The following is a 21569-nucleotide window of genomic DNA, read 5'->3' on the forward strand; positions in this document are numbered from 1 at the left end:
GATCCAGCAGGACTGTTCTTACTTTCTTATGAGCCCTGGCTACATAGTGATGTCCCAAAAGCTCATAAGTAAATTGTTGGCTAACTTGCAGAACTACTAGTTATTGTCTTTGAGGATTTTCTGAATTAAAATATGGTGAAAAATGCCAGGGAATAATTCTTTTTGTTACTATTAGAGATACTGCAGATAAGAGATAACCTATCTCAGGAGTGGGACTGGATGAACATAGGAGTTCCCTTCTTGCTCTTAAGGTACAACATCCACCTATCCATCTACTGGAGAGGTGCTGTTATCTGTATTGTCAGTAATGTAGCCATTTTCCCCAGAGACCCCAGTGGTGAAAGTGGCACACAAGGCAGATTCTGATGACCGGGAAACCTTCATCTGCCAGGCCTTTGGTTTCTACCCCAAAGAGATTGATATCACCTGGAAGAAGGATGGGGAGATCTTTGAACAGACTTCCAGTGTGGAACCCGCCCCCAACTCGGATGGAACCTACCACGCCTGGATCATTATTGAGATTGACCCAGAGCACAGAGACTGCTACCAGTGCCATGTGGAACATCCCAGCCTGCTGGAACCTCTGGACCTGAGTCTCTCAGAAGAGTCTGGTAGGAGCCTTCAGGGTAAGGAGGGCTTTGAGGTGGGGGTGGCAGATTCTTGGAGGTGGTTCTTACTGGGCGTTTCGGCTGCAGATTGAGGGCTCCTTCAGGAATGCCTCTTGGGCCATGTTGGGGGTAGATGGTGGAGTTTGGGGGCTGGAGTCTTCTAGAAGAGGAAGCACCCTATACACAAAGCTGTTTTTCCTCGGTGGGGTGGCTGGTTCCAAGGGTTTGTCACGGTCCCTGTCTGTAGTTCTCTAATCCTATACTAAGCACCACTTCCCTTCTCCTCCCTTGGACTGTCCTTCTGTCCCTTCATCCTGTATTGCTGCAGAATCTGGACCCACCCCCTTTCTGGAGCTTCCAGTCCTATGCACCCCATTGAAACCAGGCTCATTTCTTCCTGCAATTAACACCCACCCACCACCCTTTACTCTCATTGTCACTCCTTTTCCAGAGGTCACCCACTCGTGGCCAGTCATCACCTGGATTCCTTCCATCACATCATCTCCTACCACCACCTGGATTGTTTGAATGGGTTTAATTACGTTTAGCTCTTTTTATTAGTTCTTTTAATTTTGGTATTTAAAGGTTTGCTTGTTTTTGTTTTTATTCTTTGCAAATTCCCTAGAGAAAATTTTTTTGGGGTGGATAAAAATCAAACAAGCAAAAATAGTAAATTTCTGCCACCCCCTCAATTCCTGCTCCCACAGCGTCCTCTGTCACCACTCACCAAATGCGGTTTCCTGAGCTCTGATGGGCCATGAAGCCCACACTACCTCTGATGGTGCATCCCTGCCGGAAGGATGAGGCTGTCTGCTCCAACAAACAGTGTGTCTCCTGCAACTACCTGTGCAAATATTATTATTGTTACTAAAGATATTATATATACCCTTTTAAAAAGAAAGTTGCCAAAGCAGTTTACACAGAAAAAGAAATGGGTTCCCTGCCCCCAAAAGGCTCACAAACTTACAAAGAAACATAAAATAGACACCACCAGCAGCCACTGGTAAAACATTGTGATCGGACTGGGTAGGGCTAGTTGCTCTCCCCCTGCTAAGTGTGAGAGGATCCCCACTTTCAAAGATGCCTCTTTGCCCACTTAGCAAAGTTGTGCCATGGTGTATGAGACTGCTCTGACAGCAGTACTGAGTTGAACTGCAGAGTCCTGATTAGGGAAGTGTACAGAGTCTCTTCATTGATCAGGACTGAGTCGGTGGTTAGCCTGGAGTCTGCTTTGGAGGAACTGGGCCTGAGAGATCAGAGAAGGACTCGGAATGGGGTGCTGCCACAATGACTTTCTCTTCTCTCCCACACGGGCACTTCCATCCCATGCAAACCCCATGAGATGAAGTGCCTAAATTGGTACCAAATCCAGGTGGTTTTATTAACAAGAGCAACCTCCCTGCCAATAGCTCACACATCCAGAGAAGCCCAGGATATATCATAAGGCCATAAGAACAGCCCTGCTGGATCAGGTTCAAGTCCTATCTAGTGCAGCATCCTGTTTCACACAGTGGCCCACCAGATGCCTCTGAGAAGCCCACAAACAAGAGCTGAGGGCAGGCTCAGCTCCTGCCCTCTCTCCTCCCCTGCAACTGGTATTTAGTTGCATATTGCCTCTGAGGATTGAGGTGGCCTATAGCCACCAGACCAGTAGCCACGGATAGACCTGCCCTACATTAATTTGTATAAGCCCCCTTTAAAGCCATCCAAGCTGGTGACCATCACCACATCCCATGGCAAAGAATTCCATAGACTGATTGTGCGCTATGTGGAAAAGTACTTCCTTTTGTCGGTCCTAAATTTCCTGACCGACCTTCAGTTTCATAGGATGACCCCTGGTATTTGAAGAGCATTAAGCCCAATCCTTGGCCTATGCTTAAATCCTGTCCCAAAGGCATGTGCATGGAATTCCAGATACCAGCCTGTTTCAATGCATCTATATACCTATTTCATTTATTTCCAGGAGCTACAGGGTGATGTAGTCCCTGAGGCAAGAGAATGGGAAATTTGCGATTTTCTCCCTGGTCCAGAGGAAATACATGGAAGGCCAAGAGATATGGCACCAAGACAAGTTCCTTGGGACGACACTTCGGTGAAGATCTCTGCAAGCATCACTTCCTTCTTCTTCATACAGTTCATCCTCGTATCAGTTCACTTCATGTCTTAATCCCTTGCTTCCTTGTTTTTAATCCATCTATCCTTGTATTTCTGTCAAGAGTAGCTTTAGTGCTGTTCTGATCAGCAGCAAAACATCCTAACCCTAACCACCTTGTGCAACAAACCAAGGTGTGCTAGCGTAAGGTCCCATAGCTGCACAAGGATTTGGGGGGTTGTGATCTTCTGCAAAAGTTCCCTGCGAAACATATGAGGTGTGCCACGGGTTATGTACCTTGTTGCACAAGTGAAAACATGTTTGTGCTACCACAAAATGGAATGGAAACTCCAGCCTTGGAGCAACTTGTTAGTTCAACAGTTTTGGATAAATGCAAAATGTTTTATATCTCCCCTAATTGGGGCTTGAAGGTTCCCCTCTGAAGAGAGGTTTGTAGTCAACACTGTGGATATCACAGAGCTATGTTGCTGAATATCCAGGTAACTTTGGCCTTGCTGGAACTTTGGAGCAGGGTTTTGTTTCTATACATTTTCCCCATTATACTTTTTCGTTTGGGGCAGCAATAAATTTTTTTAAATAAATAAATAAATATTTTCAGAAATGTACACAAAGCCATTTTTTTAAAAAAATCACATAAATCTCAGTCCAGGAACAAATATAGTACTTCAGGATCATTAACTTCACCTAATTTAGAATATTTATAATACAATTATAAAATAAACATATCCAGCCTTTCAGGTCTTGTATATGCAGGTTTTTTTTGCATCAATAACATTTTAAAAGGGTAAAGTAAAGTGTGCCGTCAAGTCGATTTTGACTCCTGGTATCCACAGAGCCTCGTGGTTTTCTTTGGTTGAATACAGGAGGGGTTTACCATTGCCTCCTCCCACGCAGTCTGAGATGATGCCTTTCAGCATCTTCCTATATCACTGCTGCCCAATATAGTACCAGCGGGGATTCGAATCGGCAACCTTCTGCTTGTTAGTCAAGCATTTCCCCATTGCACCACTTAAGGTGACTTTAAAAGGTAACCAGCCTTCTAAAAACCCCTGCTAACTTGGCAAAGAGGCACCTTTTAACATCGTGATTCCCTTTATTTAGCAGGAGGAGAGTAACTGGGCCTATCCGCCCCCAGCACAGTACCCCTCCAGTGACTGTTGCTTGTCTATCTAATGTTTCTTTTAGATTGTGAGCCCTTTGGGGCCAGGGAGCCATCTTATTTAGTTATTATTTCTCTGTGTAAACTGCCCTGAGCCATTTTTGGAAGGGCAGTGTAGAAATCAATCAATCAATCAATCAAACAAATAGTAAATAAAAAGAAACACTCAAATTTGGGCACTGGCTGGGGTGCCATGCTGATTTCCTCCGAGTCTGCTCCAAAACTGGGGCATTTAAGTGCCCCACATTTGAAGCTGGCTCACTCCCTCATACACTGGGAAAGACATGTCCTATCCAGTGTGTATAGGGGCAAGTTGGCTCCAGAGAGTTTAAACACCACTTTTGGAGCCACCTTTTAACTCATAAATAAAAATTGCCTGGTGGCTTTGCCACTGTCCCTACCAAGAGACAGCTGTATCTGTGTTGGAAAGTCAGTGTACCCCATTAAAACAAACAAACAAACTTGAGTAGAAGAGCTGGTCTTGTGGTAACAAGCATGACTTGTCCCCTTAGCTAAGCAGGGTCCATGTTAGCAATCTGGCCACCCAGAAGGGAAGTCCAGGAAGATAGTCCACAATACAAACTGGGTTGCAGAAACGAAACATCAGGCTCGGTTGAAAGCTGTCGACACAAGGGTTGACAAATGTCTTCCAGTAGCTAACAGAAAGCTGCTGACCTGCTTTATAGTCTAAGCTGATAACTCTCAGCTGGCAGGGATTCAAGGCTTATCAGCCCTCTGCAAGAGGCGTTTACTCCTCTTGATAGTTTCCAGCTGTGGTCTCTGCCTTCTGACATGCCGTTGCTGTGGAGCCAGTGGGGGTTGCCTGCACAGCTCATCTTCTAGTTTGTCCGTAGCTGTCTCTGCTGCCGCAGACTGCTGTGCCTGCTCTGAAACATCAGCCGGACCTTCCTCAGCCATCTCTTGGGAACTGACAGCTGGGCTCTGCCCCTCAGGCACCCCTGCATCGGCGAAAAGGCTGTCAGCTTCCCCTTCCTCCTCCCGATCTGAGATCGAGGGCGTGACAGTCCATCCTGGTTGCATATGAATGGGATACTTGATGTGTGGGCAATGTAAGATATTCCCCACAGGGGATGGAGCTGCGCTGGGAAGAACAGAAGGTTCCAAGTTCCCTCCCTGGCTTCTCCAAGATAGGGCTGAAAGAGATCCCTGCCTGCAACCTTGGAGAAGTCACTGCCAGTCTGTGAAGACAATACTGAGCTAGATAGACCAATGGTCTGACTGAGTATATGGCAGCTTCCTATGTTCCTACGAGCAGAGGCGTAACTAGGGAAAATGGCACCTAGGGCAAGCACTGAAATTGCACCCACTCCCTGTCCAAACATCTGACACCCATCTTTCAGATAACTTTACCATAATATCAGCTCAAAAATACAAGTCAAGCTCATTAATCTTTTAATTAGCAAATTATGGCACTACATGAAAATTATGGTATTTCTGAACCAGTTTCATTCCATACTATGCTCATTAAAGGGGGGGAGGAGTGTTACTTGTTTTGCAGGACCATCAGTGAATTTATGATCCCTGGTCCTCCCATCCATACCATCAGGTTGATCTCCCTCCCTCCCTCTCACTCACCCCCACAGCAGTCAGACTCTCCCAAACTTGTTGCTACAGAGTGCTGCTTGCCAGGTTGGGGGTGCACACAAAAAGCCACATTTTGCTGCAGAGAGTGCAGAGATCATAAGTAACTTAACTTTGCAAAGTGCAGGGGCAACTTCGCGTCCCACAGAACAATGGATAGGGCACAATCAGGAAATAATCAACTGCCTGCTGCTCCCTGCTGGAGGATGGCAACATTGCTGATAAGAACACTTAGCTGGCAATTAACACACAATGGTTGCTGCTTCCTGAGTGGAAGGCTGTAAATGATCTGCAGAGATCACTCAGGAAGCATTCCTTGCTTTCAGCTAAATAGCACTGGAAATGGTCAGCCAGGGCTGGGAGTGCAGACAGAGGAAGCCAAAAACCCAAACATAAATGCTCCTGCATGAATCATTCATGCTGGCTACAAAAGAGGCGGGAACACACTCTTCTCTGCTCTAGTGGCACGTTGCAACCCCTCCTTACACTAAAAAGACCCTTTTTCTTCTCCTCCACCAAGAGATTCTCAGAAAATGAAAAGAAACCAAGCCAGGCAGGTGTGGGCATCCCTCACAGTAATGAGTAGTCTCCTGCTTGCTCGCTCACCCTGGCCAGCTCTCCCTCTTCCCCACCCCCACCTCTGCCAACAACAAGGAAGGGTCTCTCTCAGGTTTAGACTAACTTGAGGAGTCGTCAGCCTTCTCCATGTCTTTGTATATCTTGTTGCAGCAGCAACCTCTCACCATATGGCCAGACTGCTGGCGTGGGTGTCCCTCACAGCAATGTGTGAGCTCTGTGCCTTTCTCTGGATCTTATCATGTGTCCACCCGCCAGCCAATGAGAGCTCTCCTCGACCATGAGGCAAAAAGGAGATGGGGAAAGGAGAGAGGGAGAAACTCCAGAGTGAGCAAAGAAGCCAGGAACTACTGGTGGCTGGCTGGTGTCGGAACTTGGAGGAACAGTGTGAATGCATGAGGGCAGGGGATGCGGGCAGGTGCCAGCTTGGCCGGGGCATGCAGAACCGTAGACCTCGCAATGAGTGGGGATGGGGGGGTGCGGGCGCCAGGTTCCAAAAATAAATAAATAAAAGTGTGAATTTTTTGTGGTGGGTCATGGCGTGGGTGGGGTAGCCATCGCACTTGCACCCCCTTCGAGCTGCGCCCAGGGCATGTGCCCTGGCTGTCCCACCCTGGATACGCCTAAGAATGTCCTTGCCTATGAGTATGCTTCCAAATGGGAAACAGGACTTCATGTTTTCTAATAGGCTTGTGCAAATATGTAGCTATGAAGAGCCAAAGCCAAATGGCTCTTTGGCTTTGTACAACCCATTCAGCCCATTGTACAGCCCATTCAGAGGTGACCATTTCTTCTTCTTCTACTACTATTACTATGGATATTGATGTACCACATTTCAACCAGAGTTCTCATAGCAGTTCACATAGAAAAACACATAATAAATTAACCAGGTGGTCCCCTTTCCCAAGAGGGCTCTGGATCTAAAAGAAACATAAAACACCAGCAATGGCCTCTGTTGAGATGCTGTGCTGGGGCTGGATAGGGCCAGTTGCTCTCCCCTTGCTAAATATAAGGGAATCACCACTTAAAAGGTGCCTCTTTGCTCAGTTGGCAGGGTAATTTCTACTGCTCACCTGCATGGAGTGTTGTGCTGTGCCCTATGTGGAGTCTCTTAAAGAGAAAAGGAGACCTGCTGTTTCCCAGTGATGTCTGAGAACTTGGGTGGAAATCACTGGGATGTGGACTGTGCAGTGTAGAATCCAAGGGGAAAAGGCGTGGTATGCAAGGACAAGGCAGTGGAGTGGAATGAAATAGATAGCATGTACAGATTGCATGTGCAGATTGCTTTTCAGTGCTCTTGCTGCTGGCTGTTTTTAAGCCCCACCTCCACTCTAGGACTGGAATACAAGTAACTAAAGCCCCATTCAAAATCTGGCCTGGATCAAGAAACGGATTAACCAAAAACATCCCATGCAGTGCCTGGGCAGCTGTGGAGAATATTGGGTCTTGACTCTTCAGAGCTGAATATTTGCACAGACTAATTTTTAAGTAGAAGAGCAGAAGCAAACAGAGAGATAGCTGAATGTGCAGAAGTAATATGGACCTTGTAGGAATATTTCATCATTTGTTGCTTAGAGTGATTTGTTGCTCAGGATTGCTTTGCATTGTGATGTATCTGAATGCATTGTGAGTCCTTCTCTCCACTGTTCATTTTTGCCTTATATGACAGTTGGCATGCTATTTATTTGAAATATATGCTATTTCATGTGCATTAAAGGTTCGTTTATTAAGAGTTTATTTGTCATAAGTATCGAGCAGACTGCTGTCATGTTATTTCTCATTACTTGTGTGTAGGGTCTAGTGCCTCAATAAACTGCTTCTAATTTGTTTCAGACAAACCGGATTCCGCTTCAGACATGGTTACCTACTGTGGAAAAGGCTTAGACCTTTAGCTTGATGGCCCTGTCCCCTCAGTAACAAAAGTAAGATGCTGTTAAGCTAAGATGGGGATCTGCGTTTTGTCACAGCATGACTATGGAAAAATCCACACGGACTTAAAGAGCACTGACACACTGGTTTGACTGAAACAAGCATACTAATAGGCAAAGGTGTATCCAGGGTGGGGCAGCCAGGGCATGTGCCCTGGGCGCCACTTGAAGGGGGCGAAAGTGCAATGGCTGCCCCACCCATGTTCCTGCCTTATTTGTAGCCAGCGTGAATGGCCTGTGCAGGTGCATTTATGTTTGGGTTTTTGGCTTCCTCTGTCTGCACTCCCAGCCCTTCCTGACCATTTCCAGTGCTTTTTAGCTGAAAGCAAGAAATACTTCCTGAGTGATCTCTGCAGATCATTTACAGCCTTCCACTCAGGAAGCAGCAACCATTGTGTGCTCATTGCCTGCTAAGTGGTCTTATCAGCAACGTTGCCATCCTCCAGCAGGGAGTAGGCAGGCAGTTAATTATTTCCTGATTGTGCCCTCTCCATAGTTCTGTGGGATGCAAAATTGCCCCTGCACTCTGCAGAGTTAAGTTACTTATGATCTCTGCATTCTCTGCAGCAAAATGTGGCTTTTTGCATGCACCCCCAAACCTGGCAAGCAGCACTGTGCAGCAACAAGCTTGGGAGAGTCTGACTGGTGTGGGGGTGAGTTGGACAGAGAGTGAGTGAGAGGGAAGGAGGGAGGGAGATCGACCTGATGGTATGGATAGGAGGAGCCGGGATTGATATGCCCTAGATATGCAGGGACTGATATGCCCTAGACATGCCTCTTATTCATCATTTGTAAGAGTTGCCTCGCGGCATCCTCCTTCAACACAATTTGCTCTGAAACCACACCTTTGGGCTGGGCCCGTCTGCATTTTGTAAGGTATGATGATGAAACTATGTAACTTATGGTTTCCAAAAGATTGTTTGGTATGCAATACTATGGAAACATGGTCCCTTTTGCAGGCTGCTCCTGCAGCTCCTGTACCAGATTTAGGCTATAGCTGCGGGTCCTCTGAATATATATATTTAAAAAGATTTTAACATAATGTATCCATATTTACATAATGTATTTTCGTCTAAAGATATTTCTAATACAAATAGGAATTATTGCAAGATAGCTGCTTTTGTTAAGTAATTAGTTCTTTGTTGTATCTTTGCCAGGTAAAACTAGAGCTTTATTATTTCTATATCCGTGGTCCTGTTTATTAGAATAATCAATATTTTTGTAATGCTATGGGGCCTTTCAAGTTGGACATAATTTAGGGTCTCTGCATGTCCTAATCCCACCCTGTGCAACTCTTTAATTATTAAGAAACTCGGTCATGGAAGTGTAGAAGCATTTTTGTGGGTTGTTGGTTTTTTTACACAAGATTATTTTTGTGTAAACTGTCTTCCTCTTTGCTTTTCATGTTACATCGTGTCCTGAGGAAGCCTAGCAAAACCTGCTTTTCAGTCATCAACAGATGATAGAGCACCTTTTCACTATAGGCCGAATATATCTAAACTGAAAAGCTCTCTGCTGAGAAGCCCATCTACCTCCCACCCAGTGCTGCCTGGAGTGAGAGACCAGGTGGGTACTGGGGTTCCTTCCGCAGTTGCCTGCTTGCTTTTGCTTCCCTGTGGGGCAGCAGCCTAAGGTTCACATTGGTGGGAAGTGCGGGCAGGATTGGAACCAGCTCCTGCGTACTCAGCTGTTCCTCGGGTCACCTGCTCAGTTTTGGGCTTTATAGGAAGGGTCCTTGTGGTGGCGGGCCTGTGGGTTGCCCCTGAGGGGGAGGGCTAGAGGGCTTCCGCTTAACTAGATTTAAGCTGTTTTAGATGGGTTGAAGTTGCTGTAATGTGTTTGGGTTCGTCTGGAGATGGGGGGACAGGAGGCACCTTCATTGAAAATGGGGCAGCTATCCCGGTGGCGGTGGGGAATAGAATAAGTAACGTTGGCAGGTCAGCAGGCCATTCCAGGGATAGTCAGAAATTTAATAGCTGTCTCCCCTTCCGGCTGTCCTGCCAGCTCTTTGACCTCGGGGAGCACTACCGGCAACCCACATAGCCTTTCCCTGCTCCTCTGTAATGCTAGGTCAGTCCAAAATCAACCTGAACTCTGGATGAAGGGATCGACCTGGTATGTATTACTGAGACTTGGTTGGGGGAAGCTAGTGGTCCAGTTTGGTCCCAGCTTCTCCCTCCAGGATATCTGTAGAGGGGACGTGGGCGGGGAGGTGGAGTGGCTGTGGTCTATAAGGATAAATCTCCCTTACCAGGGTCTCTGTTAGGGTATCGGACCATAATGAATGTGTGTACTTGAGTTTGAGGACCACGGATAGATTGGGACTTCTGTTGATGTACCGATCGCCCCGCTGCCCAACGGAATCCCTTACTGAACTCACGAACTTGGTCGCGGAACTTGCATTGGAGTCTCCCAGAGTCTTGGTGCTGGGGGACTTCAATGTACATTTCGGGACCAATCTGTCTGGGGTAGCTCAGGAGTTCATAGCAGCCATAACAACTATGGGCCTATCCCAAGTGGTCACTGGACCAACGCATATTGCAGGTCACATGCTTGATTTGGTCTTTTACTCTGATCAGGGTGGTGTTCCGTGGGTGGGGACTCCTGTGATATCCCCCTTGTCATGGACGAACTACCATCTGGTTAAGGTTGGACTTAACAACCACTTCCCACCTCTGCAGGGGTGAGGGTCCCATTAGAATGGTCCGCCCAAAGAGGTTATTGGATCCAGTAAGATTCCAAGAAGCCTTGGAGGGATTCAATATTGGCTTTGCCAATGATCCTGTTGATGCCCTGGTTAAGAATTGGAACAACTTGCTCACCAGGGCAATAGACACGATTGCTCCCAAGCATCCCCTCTGACCCGCTTCAAATTTGGCCCCTTGGTATATGGAAGACCTACGGGGGCTGAAGTGGCAAGGTAGGCGACTGGAGCGCAAGTGGAGAAAGACTCGACTCAAATCTGACAGATTACAACATAGAGCACATTTAAAGATCTATGCTCAGGCAATACATGCAGCAAAGAGGCGGTTCTTTTCTGCCCGTATTGCCTCTGCGAGTTCACATCCAGCGGAGTTGTTCAGGGTTGTGAGGGGACTGGTATCTGCTCCCTGTCCCTTGAACCAGAATGTGGAGTCATCAGTTACTCACTGTGATGTGTTTAAAGAGTTTTTCGCAGATAAAATATCTTGGATTCGGGCCAACCTAGATGGAGACTCCACAACTAATTTGGTGTCTGAGCTGGAGGTGACCAACAACTCCTCTTATGTGATTCAACTGGATCAGTTTCAGTCTGTGACTCCTGAGGATGTGGACAAGCTGTTTGGAGTGGTGAGGCCTACCACTTGTTCTCTTGACCCTTGTCCCACATGGCTTGTTCTATCTAGCAGGGAGGCTGTTGTAGACAGCCTGACGGAAATCATAAATGCTTCTCTGAGGGAGGGCAGGATGCCTCCTTATCTTAAGGAGGCAATCATTAGACCTCTTCTAAAGAAGCTTGCATTAGATCCCTCAGAGTTGAGCAATTATAGGCCTGTTGCCAACCTCCCATGGCTGGGCAAGATAATTGAGAGGGTGGTGGCTTCTCAGCTCCAGGCAGTCTTGGAGGTAACTGATTATCTATACCCATTTCAAACTGGTTTTTGGGTGGGCTACTGAGTGGAGACTGCCGTGGTTGGCCTGATGGATGATTTCCAATTGGGAATTGACAGAGGAAGTGTGACTCTGTTGTTCCCTTTGGATCTCTCAGCAGCTTTCGATACTATCGACCATAGTATCCTGCTGGAACATCTGAGGGTGTTGGGGGTAGGAGGCACTGTTTTACAGTGGTTCGGCTCCTACCTCTCAGACAGATTCCAGATGGTGTTGATTAGAGACTGTTGCTCTTCATAATCTGAGCTTAAGTATGGTGTCCTTCAAGGCTCCGTACTTTCTCCAATGCTTTTAAACATCTACATGAAACCGCTGGGAGAGATCATCAGGGGATTTGGAGCTGGGTGTTACCAGTATGCTGATGGCACCCAGATCTACTTCTCCATGCCAACTTCTTCAGGAGCTGGCATATCCTCCCTAAATGCCTGCCTAGGAGCAATAATGGGCTGGATGAGGGAGAATAAACTGAAGCTGAATCCAGATAAGACGGAGGTACTTATTATGCGGGGTCAGAACTCTAGAGACAATTTTGATCTGCCTGTTCCAGATGGGGTCACACTTCCCCCAAAGGAACATGTTCGCAGTCTGGGAGTACTTCTGGATTCACACTTCTCTGGTTTCTCAGGTTGAGGCAGTGGCCAGAGGTGCTTTCTATCTGCTCCAGCTGATAAACCAGCTGTGCCTGTTTCTTGCGATCAGTGACCTCAAAACAGTGGTACATCTGTTGGTAACCACACTTGACTTCTGTAATGCGCTCTACATGGGGCTGCCTTTGTATGTAGCCTGGAAACTCCAGTTGGTTCAGAATGCGGCAGCCAGGTTGGTCTCTGGGTCATCTCGAAGAGACCATGTTACTCCTTTACTGATGGAGTTACACGGGCTGCCAATAGGTTTCCGAACTAAATACAAAGTGCTAGTTATAACTTATGAAGCCCTAAATGGCTTAGGCCCTGGGTATCTAAGAGAGTGTCTTCTTCATTACGGGCCCCACCGCTCATTGAGATTATCTGGGGAGGTCTGTCTCCAGTCACCGGCACCAACTTGTTTGGTGGCTATATAGAGACGGGCCTTCTCAGTCGCTGCCCCAAGATTGTGGAATGTGCTCACTGATGAGATATGATCCTCCCCATCTCTGGCAATTTTCAAAAAACACCTGAAAACCCATCTTTTCACCCAAGCTTTCTCAGCTTCCTAATATTTTTGGGTTTTAATCTCTGGTTTATTTTTGTTAAATTGTTTTTAAGTTTTTTGTATATGTTTTTAACTGGTTTTATGCTATTGTTAACTGCCCAGAGACAAAGGTTTGGGGCGGTGTACAAAATCGAGAAATAAATAAATAAATAAGTAAATAAATAATAAACTGACCAAAGCTCTTGTTTCAGAGTTTCCACAAGCCAGCAGTAAGTGAACTGGGAGCAACGAAAGTGTAGTGAGAAACTTTGTCAGCTTCTGATCCCAATGGGGCTACTTTGGTGGCAGCTCTTGGTCCTGGGGGCAGCTGCCCTCCTGCTGGGTCACTGCTCTGGTGAGTACCTCTGGGAGCTCAATCAAATTTGGGGAGAGAACACAGAATTTGCCCCCAGGCCTTTTCCCTGAGGGAGTGTCTCTTATGCAATATATTGTATCCTGGCATGTAAAAATGGAGGATGGAACTCTATCACTATCCAGAGTAGAGGTGGAACCTTTTGCAAGTCTCTGTTCAGTCACCTGACTGAGTTGTAAGTAGGACTCTTTGTTTCTTTGCTCTGTCCAGAATTGGCTCATGTTTCTTCCAGCAAAAACTTTGAGAGCAGCATTACCGACCACACTGGGACTGCGATACAGGTTTTCCAACAATGTTTAGATCGTTCTCAACTTCGTACATACAAGAAAGGTGCAGGGAAAACATGGGAACCCAAATGGCTCCTTGTATCAAGTTTATTAGATATGTACAGATTTTTAATATTTCAAGATGTAGCAAACAAACAAAATGCGATGTTTTTATAAGAGTCTATATGATAAGGGTTTGCTAGCAAGAGCAGAATTAATGGATGAAACTAATGTTAGACATATTCCTTTGTTTGAATGTTCCCACTAAGGAATTGTCTAAATAATTGATGGGGAAAGAAACATTGACAAGACAATTAACAGTATTTGAAAACCTAATTACAAATGGTTGAGTTTCTACTCTTATATAAACATGATCATTCATAATTGTTAGCTTTATTTCCTGTACTGGGACCGGTGCTTTTTAATTTATTCATAAATGATCTAGAAGCAGGGGTAAGCAGCGAGGTGGCCAGATTTGCAGATGATACCAAACTCTTTCGGGTAGTTAAATCCATAACTGATTGTGAAGAGCTCCAAAAGGATATCTCCAAACTGGGTGAGTGGGAGACAAAGTGTCAAATGAGGTTCAATGTTGGCAAGTGTAAAGTGATGCACATTGGGATGAAGAACCCCACTTCAAGTATATGCTGATGGGATCTAAGCTGTCGGTGACTGATCAGGAGAGGGATCTTGGGGTCATGGTGGGCAGCTCGTTGAAAGTGTCAACTCAATGTGCGGCAGCTGTAAAAAAGGCCAGTTCCATGCTAGGGATCATTAGGAAGGGGATTGAAAATAAAACTGCTAATATCATAATGCCCTTATACAAAACTATGGTGCGGCCACACCTGGAGTACTGCATACAATTCTGGTCACCACATCTAAAAAGGGACATTGTAGAACTGGAAAAGGTGGAGAAGAGGGCAACCAAGATGATCAAGGGCCTAGAGCACTTTTCCTATGAGGCTAGGCTACAACACCTGGGACTATTTAGTTTAGAAAAAAGATGACTGCAGGGAGACATGATATAGGTCTATAAAATCATGCATGGTGTGGAGAAAGTGGATAGAGAGAAATTCTTCTCCCTCTCCCATAACACTAGAACCAGGGGTCATCCCATGAAATTGATTGCTGGGAAATCTAGGGCCAGCAAACGGAAGTACTTTTTCACACAACGCATAGTCAACTTGTGGAATTCTCTGCCATGAGATGTGGTGACAGCCAACAACCTGGATGGCTTGAAGAGGGGTTTGGATAATTTCATGGCGGAGAGGTCTATTGACGGCTACTAGTTGGAGGGCTGTAGGCCAGCCTCGGGGGCAGGGTGCCTTTGGGTACCAGTTGCAGGGGTTAGGGTTAGGGATAGTCAGAAATTTAGAGAGACAGAGCAGTATTAATGGGTGACTTCAACTACCCACACATAGACACAGCGCACAATTAATCTATGGAATTCTTTGCCATGGGATGTGGGGCCACTACCTTGGATGGCGTTAAGAGGGGTTTGGATCACTTCATGGAGGAGAGCTCTATCATTGGATACTAGTCGGAGGGCTATAGGCCACCTACAGCCTCAAAGGCAGGATGCCTCTGAGTAGCAGTTGCAGGGGAGTAAAGTCCTGCCTTTAGGCTTCCAGCAGCATCTGGTGGACCGCTGTGTGAAACAGGATGCTGGACTAGATGGGCCTTGGGCCTGATCCAGCAGGGCTGTTCTTATGTTCTTAGGAAGGGAGGAAGGGAAAGATAGAGTTCTCTGCGGAGAGTCCAGAAGGTAGGTTGTCCATACTGACTCCTACTAATCACCAGATTATTTTGTAAGTGTTCACAGACAGAATGCTTAATACTCTGTTTATGATTTCACCCAATATTGGTGTCAAACTGACAGTTCTGTAGTTTCCTGGCTCTTCCTTTCCCTGCCTTTTCTACAGATGTAGGTATCATAGGGGATTTGAGTTTAAGGAAAATCTGTGTGAAAATTGTGAGCATCTATCAGAATCTGTGGTGTGATGGCATGTTTGGGGAGGGGTACTCTGTGTATTAGGAGGATCCATGCATTAGATCCATGCTTTGCAACACAATTTCGCACCATGATGACGGAGCCAGGATTTTTCCAATGCAGTTTGGGGAGTTAGATGCAAAGAGTGATCTGAATTTGCATTTGTGGAGTTTTGGTGTAAAAAACAACAACCCACCAGGATGCATGAAAGTTCCTCTACATATGACATAGGCTTTTTCCCTTCAGGAGCCCCCAATTTCTTATCATGGCCCATTTCTGTTTGGGGATCCCTCTTCCCTTCTCCACTTTCTTCTCCACCCTTCCCAATTAGAGATTGCTGTGGAAAGGCAACATCCTTGATGGACTATCATTGGGGGTGCTCTCAATTGCTCCCAGCTGCAGGTCCCCTAATCCTGCTCCTCCCTTTTCTCTTGCAGGCTCCTCCACACATTACTTGAGCCTTTTCTACACGTGGCTCTCTGAGCCCAACCAGGGGCTTCCTGAGTTCATGGTTGGGCAGTTCGTGGATGGCCAGCTCATTACTTACTATGACAGCAGCACCAAGAGAGTGTTAGCCCGAGCACAATGGATGGAGAAGAATGATACCCAATTCTGGGACTTAGAATCTAAGACTATGAAGAGCTGGGAGGAAAAGTTCAGAGCGCTTTTTGTGAGGCTTCAGAATGTCTCCAATCAGAGTGAGGGTGAGTGGAGAGTGGGAGGGACACAGAGACCCATCCCCAGTACTTCTCCTTCAAATGGCTGGAGATTTATTTATTTAACGTATTTATATACTGCCCAAAACCTGCTTCTTTGGGTGGTGTACAAAAAAACCAAAGAGATGGGAAGGGGTTGTGGGAAAAGAGGGTCTAGGTGTCCCATTGTAGGGGAGATGGGAGGTCTAGAGAGAGATCACTCTGCATGGAACAGCCGAGGCATTGTTGATTCCTGAAGGGGAACTTCTGACCTGGCTGTGACACTCTTGCTTTGGTTTCTCTTGCAGGGCTTCACATCTGGCAGGGCACGCTTGGCTGTGGACTGCGTGAGGATGGGAAGAAACGGGGATACTGGCGATCTGGTTATGATGGGCGGGACTTCATCAGCTTTAACACAGAGACCATCACCTGGACGGTAGCCGATGCTGTGGCCGAAAAGATGAAGGGGAAATGGGGGTCTCTGCTGACAATGAGCTCGAACATGAAGCGCTACCTGGAGGGGCCCTGCATTGAGCGGCTGCTGACATTGGTGGCCTGTGGGAATGGCTCCCTGCTGAGGAAAGGTGAGGATGGGAAAGGGTCAGGGTGGGGTGGTTGCCAGGGTGGTAGTAGTCTGTGATTGTACCATGGAACCAGAGCCTTGTGAAGTTGCAGGAAAGGCAGAGCTAGCCTTTTCCCCCCCAACGTGAGAAGCTCTTGGAAGAATTGCAGCCCCCAGCTAGCCACATGTTTCTCCCCAGCTTTCCTGCGCTTCTCCCCAACGTCCTTTGCATGAGTCCCCACCCACCCCCGCCCTCCCCATGGACGCTGGCAGGATTCTTCCCACCTGCCCAGTCTTCCCCACACCAGTGCTGGGTCAGGATTGACCCTGACCTGACCTCACCCCACCCCCATCCCATACTACCTGGGGCAATTGCCCCTCAAGAGGCTGTCTCTCCATGGTGGCAGGAAGGAATGGCGATTTTGGGCTTTTGATCTTTCCAAATGCACAGCCCTGATAACTACAGTATTGCTAAATATTGTATTGTATTTTCAAATAGCCTGAGAAACACCATGAAACATTTCTTGGTGATTTTCTGCTATTGAGTATGCTGTAGACTACATAGGAAGCTGCCATATACTGCTGTTGGAAATTCTCTGTGGTGAGAGAATCCCTTTCTCATTATAGCAGCGTGCACAGAGGCACAACACAGCAGATTTAGTTAGGCATGCGTGTTTGCTGAGAGTAAAGTAACTTGGAGCCAATTCATAGTTTCAAATCAATATAAAAGGCATTTATTAAGGAACTCCATTCTAGATAGGAAAGTGAGGAGTTAGGATCTCTAATCTATCTATCTAGCTGGATGCAGATGGATTCTGCATCCTCTCTGCACATATGGTGCAGGGAGAGAGGCTTGCCATGTTGCAAGGTAGGAGGCCAGGTAATGAGGAGAGAGAGAGGAAGGAAGTTTGAATCCCTAAGAGTAGCAATCTACATATCAAAGGGATAGCATCAGAGCAGTTGAGAAGTTATGACCAATGTCTTGACCTTCTAGCCCTCTGACTTACTAGTCTGTCCTCCACTGTCTGAGGCAAAGAGACAGCGCAAAGTCCTTTAACTTCCAACAACTGCATCAGACCATTGATCTGTCTAGATTAGTATTGTCTACACAGACTGACAGCAGCTTTTTCAAGGTTGCAGGCAGGACTCTCTCTCAGTCCTCTCTTGGAGATGCCAGGGAGGGAACTTGGAGCCTCCATTAATGCTCTTCCCAAAGCAGCCCAACCCCCCGAGGGGAATATCTTACAGTGCTCACACATCTCCCATTCAAATACAAACCAGAGCAGACTCTGCTTAGCAAAATGGGACAATTCAGGCTTTCTACCACAAGACCAGCTCTCCGTTATGATATCATAACTTGGGCATGAGATTGACCACATGAGTTCCCTTCCTGCTCTTAAGGTACAGCATCCACCCTGCCAGGTGCTAGAAAGATGCCCTTATTCATAATGTCAGTAATGTGGCCATTTTCCAGATCGCCCAGTGGTGAAGGTGACACGCAAAGCAACTGTTGGTGGCCAGGAAACCCTCTTCTGCCAGGCTTACGGCTTCTACCCCAAGGGGATCAACATCACCTGGAGGAAAGATGGAGAGTTCTGGAAGCAGGGCAAGTTCTCTGTCAACCCCAACTCAGATGGGACCTACCAAAGCCGGACGAACATTCAGATTGATCCCAAGGACAGGGGGCGCTACCTGTGTTCTGTGGAACATGCCAGTCTGCCAGAACCCCACTTGATTCCCTTGGAAGGGCCAGGTGAGAGACTGTAGGGGAGGGAGGGCTGGTTCATTGGGGTGGGGATGGCAGATTCCAGAGGCGGCTCCCTTCTGGGCATTTGGACTGCAGATTGAGGGCTCCTAAGGCCATATCTGGGAAGGAAGGGGCTAATAATGGAGTTTGGGGGATGGAGTCTGCTAGAAGAGAGAGCATCCTATACACAAAGCTGTTTTTCGTCTGCAAGTTGGCTGGTTCCTAGGGTGTGTCCTGTTCCATGTTGGTAAGACTTGGCAGTACCTCCCTTCTCCTTCCTTTTGACTACTATCTGTTCCATCAACCTGTCTCATTGAAGAACCTAGATTCTCCCACTTTCTTCCAATCTGGTTTGGATCCTATGCACCCTGTCCAAACCAAGCCTATTTCTGCCATTAAACTCTCCCTGTTTACTCTCCTAAGACATTACCACTGTTTCTCCAGATGCCACCATCTCAGTTCCTGCCACCACCCATCAAGTGCAGCGTCGAGTCGGTGTCGAGTCGGTGTCGACTCCTGACCCAACAGTGGTGCACCCCTCCCTGAAGGATGCGCCTCGCTGCCCTATCAGCCAGTGCATCTCACATGCTTCCTTGTGCAATGGCGTGTGGTACTGTTCCAGTGGAGGAGATGAGCAGACCTTTGGTGAGTCCTAGGCAGGGATGCTGAGTGAGCCCAAGTAAGGAGGCTCAGTTGGCCAGGAAACAGTCAGCAACCAGCCTGGAGTTCTTCTCTGCTTCAGAAGACGTGGGCCTGGGGATCAAGGAAGGAATTTGTATGGGGTGCTTCCACATTAACCAATTTTTTCCCCTGTCCTGGACAGCCATCCCTATCTCTCTTTGGCTTTCTAAATTCCCAATTCCCTGGAAAGGCTGTGGTGAGAGACTTTTGGGGGGGGGGGAGGGAGGGAGGGCTGGTTCTTTGGAGGTGGGTATGGCAGATTACAACAGTGGTCCTCACCTGGGCATTTGGGCTGCAGATTGAGGGCATCTTCAGGAATGTATCCCAGGTCATACCTGGGGGATGTAACACCCCTTTCTGAAGCTTCTGACCTTCTACATCCTCTCCCAACCAGGCCCATTTCTCCCGTCTTATTAATTTCTGCATCCCTCCCATTGCTTGCTAAAGCTTAGGGGCTGACATGTTCTGGAAGAGAGCATTCTGTACACCTTTCCTCTGTAAGGTGGCTGGTTCCAAGGGTATGTCATGCTCCTTGCCTGCAGATCTCTCATCTGTTAATAGAACTATTCTGGAATGCTAGTGGAACGTCCTGAGACTATTGGGGATTGTGCTGCGAATTAGCACAACTAGAATGAACCGTCCATTACATTACAATATCAATTTGGGCAAAGATTTGGTCTGGAAATAAAGGCTTGAGATAGGAATATGGTACAATCAGATTTATTTAAGAATTATTGGAGCACAGGAAATGAAAAATGATGAGGTAGTTAATGAAGGCAAAAACTTTAACCAGCAATGTAAATCAGAGTCATGACGAGGCGTTTTTCACTTAAGGGTCTGAATTGCGATTAACTCAGCTTAAAGCTTGCCAGAGAGAGAACTTGGAGTGCAGATTTAGGAGAGGAGAGAGGGAAGGAGAGATTATTAGGATACCTTCTTCCAATTCCATCGGTGTGTCTGTCACCGTTGCAGGATGGGGAAAGCTGGGGTCCTCCTTCCAAGGGCCAAGCAGAAGGAGAGGGTAGAGTGGAGGCAAGTGTGCTAATGGTTAATCCATTCCTTGATCCAGGCCAGCTTTTGAATGGAGCTTTAGTTACTTGTATTCCAGTCCTGGAGTACAGGTGGGCTAACAAACAGCCAGCAGCAACAGCACTGAACAGCAGTCTGCACTTGCCTCTCAGTAAAGCTAAAGTTGTGCCATCGAGTTGGTGTCGACTCCTGGTAACCACAGAGCCATGTGGTTTTCATTGGCAGAATACAGGAGGGGTTTACCATTGCCATCTCCTGTGCAGAATGAGATGATGCCTTTCAGCATCTGCCTAGGCAAGTTACTTCCCCACTGCACCATTTGGTGGCTCTGCCTCTCTGTACATAATATCTATATCATTGAACTATTAATATTCCTGATGCCACTCTACTGCCTTGTCCTTGCATACCACAACTCTTTCCCTTGGATTCTACACCTTGCTCTTGTTCATCTCCGTTGTTCCAAGAAGGAGCAAGAACAGTTCTTTGGTGGTGCTCTCCTTTGCCAGTCCCCTAACCCTGCCCTGCCCTTTTCTTTTGGTAGGCTCCTCCCCGCATTCCTTGCGCTTTTTCTACATGATGGGGCTCATTCCTGGGTCCGCTTAACCAATCAGTTAGACACAAGGTTGGGAATCATTAATTGAGGCTTTATTGCTTCTGCAGATAGCAATAGGTAATCAGTAGGCTCATGCTCTCAAACCGATTACAGTTTGGTTAAAGGTGCACCTTACATTTATACAGACAATCTAAATGGTGCTGTCACTCTAGACACAGTATACGTGGCAATACAATTGTGGTCTAAGTATCTAGTACGCATGCGAATGCCTCTTTCGTTGTTCATTGGGTGATTACTCCTTATTTGGTTAAATCCTGTTGTCTAGCCGTGGGAACCTTAGCTGTGTTAACAAGTTTCATAGATACAATTTAGCTGGAGAGAGATAATGACGTTAATCGTGAGAGGCAGTGATGTCCCTGAGCTGGGCTAGGTTACTTTAAGTTAGAATGAGGTTTTCTAGGCAAACATGGAGTTTCTTTGGTTTTCTAAACACAGCAATTCCCCCCTGAAATTGGATTATCCTGAATTTTCAGGATGTTCTTATTAAGGCTTGTAAAGGTACAGCTGTATATTTGGGTCTTACATTATGGAGAGGTTTAAAGGTTCTCATAAACATTTGGATTAAAGCTGGAATGCATTGTAAGAAGCAAAATGTGATTATCAATAAAAAGAAAATACATGCTATAACTAGAATTATCTTCCTTGCCTTGGAAATATAGTTCTGTGTTTTGTGTGGCTAAAGGATCTGGGACATATGTGGTTTTGGGATGCCTAAGCATAGATTCTACAGAAATGGTAGGTGCTAAATGGGCTGTACACATGGCAATAAAACTCAATACATTGCATACAACATCCTAGAGCTACAA

The 21569-nt window shown here is 46.7% G+C and overlaps 1 protein-coding gene across 1 annotated transcript in view; it reads left to right on the forward strand.

Annotated features, from left to right (window-relative positions):
• LOC128343841 (uncharacterized) overlaps positions 1–20753 on the forward strand; it is a 38523-nt gene extending 17770 nt beyond the window's left edge. The window contains exons 5-10 of the mRNA XM_053293276.1: positions 327–626; positions 15874–16140; positions 16440–16715; positions 18168–18446; positions 18885–19085; positions 20692–20753. Of these exons, the coding sequence (XP_053149251.1) occupies positions 327–626; positions 15874–16140; positions 16440–16715; positions 18168–18446; positions 18885–19085; positions 20692–20753 (1385 nt within the window). The remainder of the gene's footprint in view (positions 1–326; positions 627–15873; positions 16141–16439; positions 16716–18167; positions 18447–18884; positions 19086–20691) is intronic.
• Positions 20754–21569: the final 816 nt, after the last annotated feature.

The sequence above is a fragment of the Hemicordylus capensis genome, chromosome 2 (genome assembly GCF_027244095.1).
Source record: "Hemicordylus capensis ecotype Gifberg chromosome 2, rHemCap1.1.pri, whole genome shotgun sequence".
Taxonomy (NCBI): domain Eukaryota; kingdom Metazoa; phylum Chordata; class Lepidosauria; order Squamata; family Cordylidae; genus Hemicordylus; species Hemicordylus capensis.